The sequence below is a fragment of the Symphalangus syndactylus genome, chromosome 15 (assembly GCF_028878055.3).
Source record: "Symphalangus syndactylus isolate Jambi chromosome 15, NHGRI_mSymSyn1-v2.1_pri, whole genome shotgun sequence".
Lineage (NCBI taxonomy): Eukaryota > Metazoa > Chordata > Mammalia > Primates > Hylobatidae > Symphalangus > Symphalangus syndactylus.
In genome coordinates this window covers 42,038,043-42,051,267 of record NC_072437.2, presented here as the reverse complement: position 1 = coordinate 42,051,267, position 13,225 = coordinate 42,038,043, and the positions used below count along the sequence as shown (strand labels likewise).

The window sequence follows — 13,225 nt, the reverse complement described above, 5'->3', positions numbered from 1 at the left end:
TAATTCATTTTCCGTACAGCAGCCAGAAGGAGATTTATATAGACTGATATGGGGTAATTTAAAGGAAATAACTAAAAGGAAAAGTAAAAAACAAAACCTAAAAAACCAAGGTGCTAATAAGCAATATAGAGTATGTTTTTACGTAGAAAACATACCTATCTACGTTCATACATTTACAAAAAGAAAAACTAGGATAAACCAGAACTAATGATACTAGTGACCTATAAGGGATGGGTGGGGACAGAGTGCCAGGAATCAAAGGGAAAGGGATCTTTTATGTATTCCTTTTTATACAGTTTTGCTTTTGAACCATGAGAATTGTTTCACTTGTTCAAAAAATAAAATACAATCTGCAAGAATTGGGGCCAGGGAGAGGCGATCCAAAACTGAATACAAATGCAAATAGATTTAACTTTATCAAATTAGGAACAACTACACAAAAGGGGGAAAAAAGTAATCTCAGACCACAGTTCTGACTTTACACCTTTAGTGGAATACACCGAGGCTGTAAAGAACGTAAATAAATTTTGAATTTTATATTTAGTTAGTTGTTGGAAGTGGTATTGTAGCAATTTTGGAGCTACTTTAAACGTATTATAGCACTGTGTTTAATAATAATACATTGATATTAGTGGAACGAAGTTGCCATTATGGGAACAGAAATAAAATATGAAATAAGAAAAGGCACAACCAAGTGGTGTTGGGTTTGAATTTAAAATATCAATTAGAGTCATGACTTTATACATATATACATACAGACACACCAAGTATAAACATTGTATAACCCCGTTTTTTTCTTAATCACTTATTACCATCTATGTAATAGATGATCTACCTGATCAACCTGAATTTTCCCCTTTTTCAATCAATCCACTGTGTACGGTGTTGTCAGAATGTTATTAATACTTGTCTATTATTAACCCTCTATATCACCAACTACTATTATATAAAACTCAAACCCTTAGTCAAGCAGTCAAGTACCTGTAACACTTTGTCCTCAAGCTGCCTTTTCAAGATTACCCATGACTATTTTTCTAATTAGTGACTTTCCAACTACAACTCCACAGAATTTAAAAGATTAGTAGAGTTTACTTGTTTGTACTTTTTTATTTATGGCAGGGGGAGAATGGTACATACAATGGTCAGATTTTGAACAAAAGATATTACCTACAAGAAAAACTGAATCTTAAAAATATAGTGTCTAAAGCTTGTTAATAAGTAATAATATGAACAACAATGAAATTAAAATACCTGAGTCTTGGTTTTTACACTTTTTGGAAGACAGCGTCCAGGAGAAGCAGCTTTGACCTCATCTTTCAACTTGGTAATATTTTTTGTCAAAACTTCTAAAGTTTTCATTATTTCTGCTTTATCTTCAGACTTCATTGTTTTGTTTTTCTCCAGTTTTGAAATTAACATCTGCCAAATTTTTAAAAAGAGAAAAAAAAAGCTAATTACTCCTATTATCATTAACAAAACAAACACTGCAAATTTAAAAATAAATATTACTACTTTTCTTAGTTTATGCATTCGTGAGAAGTCTAACAACCACTAATTATCTAAAGATAGCAGAATAGCAGATTTGGTGATGCTAACTGTATCTCAATTCAAGTTTTACTCTTGGTTAAATTTGTGAAGAACTGTTACTATTTGGGTCTCTCAGAACGTAATTTTGAAGCACACAACCAGAAGGAACTCAATTCTATCGCTGAAAAATTATCAATTTGAAAAATATATTAACAATTTTACTTTCTAATCCATTTGTTGATGTTACCGCCTCTAAGTATTCTCACTATCAATGTCATCTCCAGCCCAGAAAGAACCAGAGGAAAAGCTTTATGGTTCCTTTCATACAATAAGATAATAGAAAAAATGAATGTTTAATTACTTTTTCACCTGAGAATGATACTCCCATCATGAACAGGAAACAACAAGATAAGCAAGATAATATGAGGTAAAAGAAGCCACATGATTTATTGTAGGTTTCCTGAATTAGGATGGCTTCAGTTCTTGGTTTTGTAAAGTACTGTGATTTCTCTTAATCAAGTATATCCAACTTTAAATTAGAAAAGATACACATTTCAAATCAAAATGTAGTTTCTGTATTTTCAACATTTTGAAATGTCATACTACTAACCTTCATTACTAGACATAATCAAGAACTGAGACTAATTAAATGTCATAAATTAGAGTAACTCGGTCCAAAAGAAAGAACCCAAGTCACATAAGTAATTTTTAATTTTCTAGCAGTCACATTAAAAACATAAAAAGAAACAAATACAATTAATTTAATAAAATATTTTGCTTAACCTAATATATTCAAAATGTGACATTTCAACAATTATTGTGTTTTACTTTTTTCTTTGTACTACATTTTGAGATCTAGTGTATATTTTACACTTATAGCACATCTCAATTTGGACTAGACACATTCCAAATGCTCAACAGTCAGATGTGGCTATCAATAGTCACATGTGGCTACTAACTGCTATACTAAACAAGACAGGACTAGAGGATCCTAAGCTAGTGAAGAAAGGTACATATCAATACGGAGAAAAAAGGTTCCATTTAATTATCTGTTGAGAAAACTACTGTGCAGCAACACAGCTGAATGAACACCTTAATTTCATTTTATGTTGATAACTATAGTACCAGTTAAAGTATAAAGTGTACCCACCATTTGATGTATGCTCTTCATCTCCAATATTATCATTGACAAATATTTGTTTTACCATTACCAATTATAGTAAATCTTTTTATGACTAGGTAGTATAAGATTAAGTTCACTCCAAATTATAACATTTGCAATTTTGCCAAATCTAACTTTAACATTTTACCTTCTGTGTTTCAATGTGCTTTTCTAAAATTTCTTGTTTCCTTTTCCTTACATCCTGCTGAAGTTTCAATGCCTCCTAGAATCAGGGATCAAAAATATCATTAGAATTTTTTATTATTATTATTATTATACTTTAAGTTTTAGGGTACATATGCACAATGTGCAGGTTTGTTACATATGTATACAAGGATAAACAATATTATTCAAGACAAGAGAAATGGTTGTAACTGAAGAAGTCTGTCAACAGAAATTATATGCAAGGCTTTTCTATGTAAAACTTAAAATATGTATGCAAGTTTCAAAGATTAATCATGGGAACCTTTCTTTCAAAGAAAAAATTTTTATTTACTGCTATACTATGGAAAATAAATGTTCAGTGGCAGCCAACAAACACCCTTGTAGTCTTATTTTGCAATAAGCACTGAAAAAACACATACACAAGGAACGCTTTCCTATATGCAAAAATTTTTTATACTATACCAGTTGTACTTACCTGTTTTTTTTTCTGTGCTTCATTATTATCAACTGCAGAGGTGGAAACAAGTAAGGTTTTTTGTGCAGCCTTCAAAGCAGCTGGATTATACACTGTTTTTGTTAGGCCAGTAGATGTAGACAACACCTACCAATACAAATTCAACTTTTAAAAATATATATCAGCCGTTCGTGATATCCTATTTTCTGTAAGACTCAACTTTAAAGCACTACTGTTAAACTTCAGCTTCAAAACAAACTGAACTAAATGTATTTTATACTTATAATAACGAAATCATATTTGGTGATTTGAAAGGTAGAGTATAAATAATAAGCTCTAAAATTTAAAAAAAATGAACACCAAATACCTATAGAAAAAGAAGTAAAGAAAAACATAAAAATGTCAAAAACACTGCTATTACTATATCACTGAGAAAGTATTAGTTGTTGAATATATTTACTAATATTTGTAGTGACTAAAGCAAAAACCACACTCAAGAGCATGGCACAGGAGGAAACTGGCTGCTGTCCCTCAATTTAACATGATCATTTGCAACTTCCAGTTCTGAAACATACCCTATTGCATTCATTCTCCATTCCTTTGGTAGCAGTGCTCCTTCTGCTTGAACCGACCTTACTCTCCTGAACTCAGCTTAGGTTCAGCCTAACACAATCAAGACCTCTAACAAAGCCTGAATCATTTCTCTTTTCTACCCAGGTCCTTACATGAAATTTTATTTCTTTGGCTATTAGGTAAAAATGCTATTAGCTATTTTTAGTTAGTGTTAGCTATTTAGTAAAAAAACAACCTGATAATATATTAATTAAAGTGTCTTTTCCCCCGTCTACATTGTAAGGGCATTAACATAAAGACTTGCCTTTCTCTTCTGTGCATCTTCCAGTACCTAAGTCTTGCCACCAACTAATTATGAGACCACGGGTAAGATTAAGTACCATTTTGGGCCTCAGTTTGCTCGTCTATAAAATAAAGATGATGAACATGATGGTCTCTAAAGTCCTTACAAACCCAAAAATTCATTCCAAGAGGGCAGAGATTTTGCTTGTTTTTTAACTTGGTTCAGTGCTACAAGCAGTGCCAGGGCACAGGGTAAGTACTCAAAAAACATTTCTGCACTAAACTAGACTGAAATGACTATAGGTCAGAGTGGACAACCTTTTCTATGCAATGGTCAGCTCAAAAAAAAAAGTATTGGTTATCTTTTTTATCCTTCAAAAGCAAAACAGTTTAAGTTCCAGGGGGTGATTGGTTACTGGTTCTTAAAAAGAAGCCTAGGAATCCCTGCAGGGTGATCTACGAATGCTATAAAACTAAACATGAAAGCAAGTGTGTGAACACTGCAATTTTTCTGAGGAAAAACATTGTTTCTAAAGTCATTGTTTCTAAAGGAGTTCATGACCTAAACCTAAATAAGGTTAAAAGAACTACTCAAGTTTAAGAGTATAAATGAGAAAAGTGGCCCTATTTTTTAGCCACTGAAACATTAACATCTGGTTAACAGGTAAGTAGCAATCTGAAGACTACTTTCTCATCTTTCATCATGAAATTTGATTAGGGAACATCACCAATCACTATTCTAAGTATTCAAGAAAGTGCCTCTAAACGAAACAAAAACCTAATTGTACTAGTTTCATACAGTACAGCTGATGTTTAAAAATAAAGGTTCTTAACAATATTTGATGTGTATTAAAATTTGATCAATTATTATATTTGTGAGACAGGGTCTCACTTTGTCACCCAGGCTGGAGCATAGTGGCCCAGATCTTGGCTCACCGAAACTTCCACCTCATGGGCTCAAGTGATCCTCAGCCTCCCAAGTAGCTGGGACCTCCGCCACGTGCCACCACAACCAGCTAATGTTTTGTATTTTTTGTAGAGACAGGGTTTCTCGCCATGTTGCCCAGGCTGGTCTCAAACTCCTGAGCTCAAGCAATCTTCCTGCCTTGGTGCCCCAAACTGTTGGGATTATAGGTGTGAGCCACCATGCTCGACCAATTAAACAAAGGTTTTGTTTGTAGTCAGACTTCAGTGACCTTTCTTCGTAATTCTAGAGAAAAATTTCTTCCATGCTACCTAACCACAGCACAAAATGCCAAACCATATGACTATACAAAGATAAGACAATAACTTTATTAGTAGAGAAACACAGGATAAACTGAAAACAGGGCCTAATTAAGTTTCACAAACGGTTTTCTTCAATAGGATTCCGTAAGTTGAAAGGCTGTGGCCAAAAAAAAAAAAAATCCTAATTATTTAAGTGGGAAACAATGAATATCGTAACCCAATTTTCCAGTTTTTAATTTATATTATCTTCATAATAAAAGCAGTGAGAAGCCCAGAACAAACCCATATAATTTATTTAACCAAGTATTTCTCAGTTTCAGTGAGAATACTCCTTTTCAAATCATTCTTAACATGTAGTATCAGACTAAGGAGTGCTGGTTCAAAGTGAATAAAAGTATCTGACAATGGTAAGACTCCTTTATTCCTAGAAGTATTCCCATTTCCTTTTTTATCCAGGAACATCCTTCTGCAAAACTAGAACATCCACGAATGTGACTCACTGAGCCTACAACTCAGTGACTGTAAGACACACTATCATTTATGTACCCCTACTAAAGAAAAAAAGGCTGCCAATCATAACCTGTGTCTAACAATTATAAGACACAGCCCAATGTCAGAGGTGTTAAAATGTAAAAATGTGACTTATAAACAATGAATTATATTGTTCACTATTTGAATCTATTTGGTTCTGGAGATTAGATAGTTTGTATAGTAAGAGACACATGTATTTTCAAAAGAAGAAAATCTATTAAAACTGAAATTAGTGGAGGGAAGTAACGAGCCCAACAGAAGATACTCCAAGAACAGAGACAGTGACTTCTCCAAACAACCACATTTCTATTTTCCAGATGCATTTCTATAAGTGCTATAATTTTTACATATTTACTTCTATACATCTTACTACACTTAATCCCAACTGTGTGTGAATTATTTTGAATTTTCTATATCTACAACCATGTCATCTGCAAGTAAACAGTTGTTTATTTCCAATCTTTATATGCTTTATTCTATTTTCCTTTCTTAGTGCACCCATGAGTCCCTCCAGTACAATACTGAAAAAAAATAAAAGTGATGCAAATGGACATCCTTGTCTTTCTCAACCTCAGGGAAAAACAGTCAATATTTCACAATTGAATATTATGTTAGCTGTAGTTTTTTTTCTTTTATTGCAGATTTCCTTCATCAAATTAAAACAGTTTTTCTCTATTCCTCCTTTGCAGAGTGTTTAATGTAACTAAGTAACAGAACGCTTTCTCTACTGAGGTAATCATCCAGGGTTTTTTCCTCCCTCATTCTACTAATGTCAATTAAACTGATTTTTCCAATGGTAAATCAACCTTGAATTTCTGAAATAAATACTACCTGGCCATGACTGATTATGTATTTCACGTATCACTGGACATTTGCTAATATTTTGTTTAGGATATTTGTGTCTATGTTCATGACAGATGTTGGTCTGTAATTTTCCTTTCTTACAGTATATTGTCAGGTTTGGTATGCTGAACTCAGAAAGTAAGTTGAAAAGTATCATGTGCTGTGTTGTTAAAATGTATAACACTAATACCTCTTATTTTCCCTAAAGAGAGGGAGGTTACAATCCATTAACACCTCCTTGTTTTATTTCCTATGTAAAATAATACCAGCCATAATAACTACAAGTAATCATAAAGAGAAAAATAGCTGTTTTTCATAGATAAGAATGGAAGGGAAAAAAGTATTTTGTAAAATTAAGTTATCCAAGTATCATTTTTCAATAACCAATGCCCAAGTAGAAATTAAATACAAATATAGTTAGGATGTTTAACAGCCACACTCACAATAAATAGCTCCAACAGGTTTTTAAAGCAGAAACACCTTGGTTTAATGCAATCAAAAGACAGTATCTGAGGAACTATGTGTAGGAAACATATTAATACAGTTACTGTATGGTCAGTTTTCATAGTAAGTAAATAGTCACCTGTTCAGTAAATCTGAATGTTTATGATATTCACTTAAAGCAGCACATAGATGTGCGTTCTGTATCAAACCTGAGAGTTCTGATGAGAAGAATGGGATTTTGGTTTAAAATTAAGTTTATACATACTTTTAGATATTAATCGTTTTTAAATTCCAAGAACACAAAGTATGTTTTAATGCACTCATCTATCTTATCTTTTTTGTATCTTTCAAAATTTTATTCTTTTAATTGACGAAAACTGTATAGAGATGTCCCTTAACTTATGATGGGGATACATCCATTGTAAGTTGAAATACCATTTAAGTTGAAAATACATTTTCAACTTGTAAGTAATAAATGCATCATCAAATTGAAAAATCGTTAGTCAAGTCACTGTAAGTTGATGACTGTATATTTATCATGTACAACATGCTGTTTGAAATATATACACTGTAAAATGGCTAAGTCAAGCTAATTAACATATGTATTACCTCACTTTTTTTTTGTGGTGAGCTACTTTCTTGGCAATTTTCAAGAATGCAACACATTGTTATTAACTATAGTCACCACATTGTACTATAGATATCTTTATTTCTCCTATCTAACTGAAGTTTTATATCTTTTGACCAACATTTCCCAATCCCCTGCCCTCAGCCCCTGGTAACCACCATTCTACTCTCTGCTTCTATGAGTTCAACTTTTTAAGATTCCACATATAAGTGGAATAGACAAAGGGATTAAAAGAAACAAAGATTAAAAATCTTGCAGAGAAATATTTTAACAAACATCAAAGTAAAACAATGTACAGTTAGTAATGAATTTTTGCTACACAAATAGCTTAGTTACTACAAAGTTCAGCAAAGCTAATACATTCAAATAAATTAATTTCATATTTTCCTGTAAAAAAATAATCTAGGTAATAATCCTGAGAGGCCAATGCATTAAAAAATAAAAATTAAAAAAAGTCAATAACAGTTAAGAAAAAAAACTATCATAAATCCCTCTTTTTTTTTTTTTTGAGACAGAGTCTAGCTCTGTCACCCAGGCTAGGGTGCAGTGGCGCCATCTTGGCTCATTACAACCTCCACCTCCTGGGTTCAAGCAATTCTCCTGCCAGTCTCCCAAGTAGCTGGGATTACAGGCGCCCGCCACGAGGCCCAGCTAATTTTTGTATTTTTAGAAGAGACGGGGTTTCACTGTATTCGCCAGGCTGGTCTCGAACTCCTGACCTCGTGATCTGCCTACCTCGGCTTCCCAAAGTGCTGGGATTACGAGCGTGAGCCATGCGCCCAGCCAAATCCCTCTAAATCTTTTAAGTAGCAAAGTTACACAACAAATTCAAATTTCAAAAATCCAAGGAAACAGTAAGATTTGCTTAGCATCTACACAATGCCAGCTGCTAAATCAACAGGTGAAGTTTCTCTATGATATGCAATATTCTTTTAATTATACCACACAATTTTCCTTTTAAAAGTTCCATGGTATAGATGTTAATATATCATCATGCAGAGACCAATATATATTTTTACATTGCAAAAAACACAAGTAAAGAACAATAACATCCTGTATCATAAATCTGGTATTTAAAGCTGATATGATAAAGAAGATTAAATATTCCACTGGTTACTCAGTTTACCTTCTTAGAATTTAGAAGGGATTCAGCAAGATAATTTGAACAGTCTTAAGTCTGTTTTAAAAAACTAACCAGGAGAGTATACACAGATGTAGCCCTTTATTCTTCATGAATTTCTTTAGTAAGCAGAGGCACTCAAACATAATTTATCAAATCTATTCACATAATAACTAAATACCTCTTGCAATACCTTCGTATTTACCATCAGCAATCACGTTTTAACTTTCCTCTCTTCTAGCCTCCTCACGAAAATGGGGTCTCCGAATAAAGAATAATCATTAAAGGTTTTACTGTGTGTTGTTGATAGGGAAGGTATAAAATGTTACATTTGTATATTTATTTAGTTTAATAATGACATAGGATATTGTGTAGATACAAGCTTTGGGTTTTCCCCTGCCTTCATTTTTTTAAAAAAAGAATCTTTCAACTAATATTTGATGATGGGGAACATTCTTCTATTCTTTCTAAGACTTCTTTGAATCACTGCCCTGTAAGTATTTTGGACCCAAACTCCCTAAGGATTAGGGGAACAGAAACAACAAAAATAAGCAAAAATAAAATGTTTCTCTGTAAAGACACTCACTGAAGATGAATAAAAGTTACATACTTACTGTTTTCCTTAATAGGCTGTTTATGGTATTTATCAAAAATATTTTTCCTCATAAATAGCTTGCTACCATATTTTTTTCCATAAAAATTCAGTTAGTGGTTTATTGCATTAGCATAATATATGGGTATATATATTAGTCTATGCATTAGTAAAGTTATATTATCAACTACAAATTTGTACTCACAATACACTGCAAAAATGTTATAAAAGCTATGAGTACACACTTCAATTTCAAAAGTCCAAATCTTACATTACACAGACTGCAAATATAACTGAGTATTTTAGACGTCTCTAGAATTTCTCAGTAGTACACTAAGTGTAGCTGAACTTAGTGTTGTTTTATTTTACTTTTAATTGACAGAACTGTACATATTTATGGGGTACAGTGTGATGTTTTGATACATATATACATTATGTAATAATCAAAATCTATCACCTCAAACACTTCCAGCGTTTCTGTTTTCTGAAATATTTATTTTCAAGGAGGATAAACCTAATCCAAGTAATTATTTGAAACTGCTAAATTTAGTAGCACAGACTAAGCAGCACAGAAATTCCAAGGAGGAGGTGGGGATAACAGAAAAATCTAGAGGTTTCATGGGAGATGTTAGAGAGACTTTCACTCTTTAAAGAATGACTGGAATTTAGTTAGGGGGGGAAATGCACTCCAGAAAAATCACCACCAAAAAGAAATAAAATAAAATAATAAAAGTCAGGAAAGGTCAAAGGAAAACGAGCAGAAAAGTACTCCCTTGGGTAAAAAGGAAAGACTAGAGCAGAAGTAATAGAACCAGAATTATTGAGTTATCGATGAGCTGTGAATCAAGGAAAGTAATTTAGCTGAGAAACTCAAAGTTTCTATAATGAATTAACACCAAAATAAGTCTGAGTGTAAGATGGTGACATTATAAACTAGACGAGGGGAATTCCAGGATGCCAGTTAAGACACTGCACCCAGAGGCTAGGGAACTGAAGGTAGCAGAAAAAGAAGTGGTCTACAAACACAAGCAAATAATTGTAAGGCTTTTAGATCACACAGCTTAGAAAATGGTGATATCACTTTCTGATAACAGCTAGGATAAATTAATTTATATGGGAAATAATGAACTCATTTTAGGCACATTATGCCCGAAGTAATGCTGAGATGCCCAAGAGGAAAGTCTGATACACAAACTCAGATTCAAATATCTAAAACTGCCAAAGTTTAACATTGTAAATAAAGAAAATAATATACTGAAGAATATAGTGAAGACAGCAGGGCAGCTATCTCACTGATGCATTATCTCTGAAACTGATTTTCAATCTTCAGACTGAAAAGAGCCATGGACTAGAAATAGGAGCCCCAAATTCTAGTTCTGGCTCAGTGACTCACAGTATACAGATGAAATCATAACACTGTTTAGGCCTTGACTTTAAGATAAGCATATAGAACTAAGAAAGATTATTTAATTCTCACATTCTGTGATTTCATATGCCTTAAATAAAATTAAAGACAAAGTATTTACTCATACCTAAACAGAAAATAATAACATCTACACAGAACTATATCCATAAATGATCTTGATTTAATAAATATTTACCCCCTTCATTTTAAAAAAAAGACTATATGTATTTTTATGCTACCTCAATTACTGTTTAGTAATAAGTAAAAAACTTACATTTACATCATCCTTTCCAGTTTACAAAAATATTTGAAATGATTTTATTTCATCTTCAGAAAACCCCATGAGCAAGATAAATATTACCATCACCATTTTACCGATGAGTAAAAGGATTCAGAAAAATTAAGAACACTGCCCAACGTCATGCAGTTAGTAAGTGAAGAGCCAAGGCTCAAACTCAGGTGAAATTCCTAATCATGGCCCTTTCTATTAGGCTGCCAGAGTTGTCAAATCAAAATGCACAGTATCTCTAAAGAAAACAAAGTAAATAAAAAGAATAAAACAAAGAAAAGGAATGGAGTACATGGAAATATAGTGGGAGGCAAGTATTAAAATGCTGATGCAAAAGTAAAAAAAGGAAAATATTTTTCTTTTTCAGCAAATGGAAAGCAAAAGGTAGGAAAAGATACAGATACTATTAAGAAGCAAGAGTTTAGAACTATGAAAAAAATTAAAAATTAAGATGCCACCTGAAAACATTTATGAAGCCAAGACAAACACATCATGCTATTCTTCTTACCTTTTCAGTTGCTGAAACAGATGGCTTTGATACAAAACCCAACCTGTCCTTCACAGATAACTTAGTTACATTCTAAAAAAATTAAAATGGACATATTCAGTGTTTCCCCAAACATACAAAAGTCTGTTGGGATCTTGAACATTCTGATTCTACTAATATATACAGAGTCTATGAGTATACCAATACTAACCACAAAAACTTGGTCCTTCTTAAAAGAAAGAGACAGAAAGAAAATACGTGGGAAAACAAAAATAAACAGTATGCAACATTATTCAATCATGAAAAATGATGTAAACTAAGAGGTCTGAGCCAGGTGGTTGCTAAAGTCCCTGCCACTGACACAGAATAAATTAGGAGAAAATCTCAAATTTTAAAAATTAAAATATATGCCCACTTACTGAGCTTAAAAATAGTGCCAACTTCTTCTAAAGTATGTTTATTTTATATCCAAATATACTGTATTTGGTGATAATTTGGGATGTTAGGACTGGGAATTTTTTAAATTAACTAATAATTTACCAATTGACATTCTGCATGTCCTTGCAGAAATCCAGCATCTTACTCTTCAGGAATTATCTAGGAAGACTAATAAGGTGGCATCCATTAGCTAAGTAGGATACTACATCCTAACTCTATTTTATACAGCAAATGCTGAAACATCGGGAGACAAAGGAAAGCTAAGTTTCAGAGACTGAGAATGTAGAAACAAGAAACTGCCACTCAAGTGTGGAAGGAAGTGGGAAGGAATTGATATATGGAGAAAAGAATCCCAGAGTCAGGAATAAGTGATGCAAAGTTATGAGAGAGCGGTCTAAGTACTTAAAACAGTATAATATCAAGCACGCTTAACTTGATGGTTTAAGCCTTCCCTTCCCATAAGCTTTTAGTTCAGTCTACTACACAATTATTTCTGGAACAGAATTCTAATTAAGTAAAAAGATGATGGAAAAAATAAGATTTAATGTACTCAACTTCACTCTTCAGGCAGTTTTGCTGACATGTATCTCCTCCACAAAGTGAGAGAGAAATCTTTCTCATAAATATTAACTGGAGAGAAGAATTTAAGATTCAAATACTATAGGAAAAGTAGAGACTGAGAAAATGTTATGGTAATGGTAAAAATTTAAAAAAAAAAACCTTATAGGTGGGGTTCAAATATGTAAAGACTATCATATTTCTATGTAAAATATATACAATTAACTATACTTCAAATCACCAAGGGAAACTAAATTACTGAGAACCTATTACGGGCACAATCGTAAGACCTTCGCTTTACCTGAGGAAGGTCTGAAGTGGCACTCTGGGCTTCTGCAGGTTCAATAGTACTTGAAGGTACTGGACCCAGCCGCTCTTTGACTGACTGCTTCACAACAGGCAAAATGGGCTGCTGGACTAAAGGCTGCATTACCTCAGAACAAGGAAAAAATGTTAAACAAGTTGATTCATTCAAAAGGATGGAAAGTGACCTGTGTTAT

At 32.8% G+C, this 13,225-nt stretch overlaps 1 protein-coding gene across 47 annotated transcripts in view; it reads right to left on the bottom strand.

The window, feature by feature from the left end:
* Positions 1–13,225, bottom strand: part of RBM26 (RNA binding motif protein 26) — an 87,424-nt gene that overhangs the window by 23,010 nt on the left and 51,189 nt on the right. For 15 of the 47 annotated variants that reach the window (XM_055245193.2, XM_063618714.1, XM_063618715.1 and 12 more), the window contains exons 13-16: positions 13,027–13,149; positions 3,330–3,455; positions 2,838–2,912; positions 1,252–1,419 (exon numbers count right to left, since the gene is read on the bottom strand). In XM_055245193.2, the coding sequence (XP_055101168.1) occupies positions 1,252–1,419; positions 2,838–2,912; positions 3,330–3,455; positions 13,027–13,149 (492 nt within the window). Of the gene's footprint in view, positions 1–1,251; positions 1,420–2,837; positions 2,913–3,329; positions 3,456–11,750; positions 11,823–13,026; positions 13,159–13,225 lie in introns of all 47 variants that reach the window. The other 32 variants (XM_055245191.2, XM_063618713.1, XM_055245190.2 and 29 more) reach the window with 3 other exon arrangements.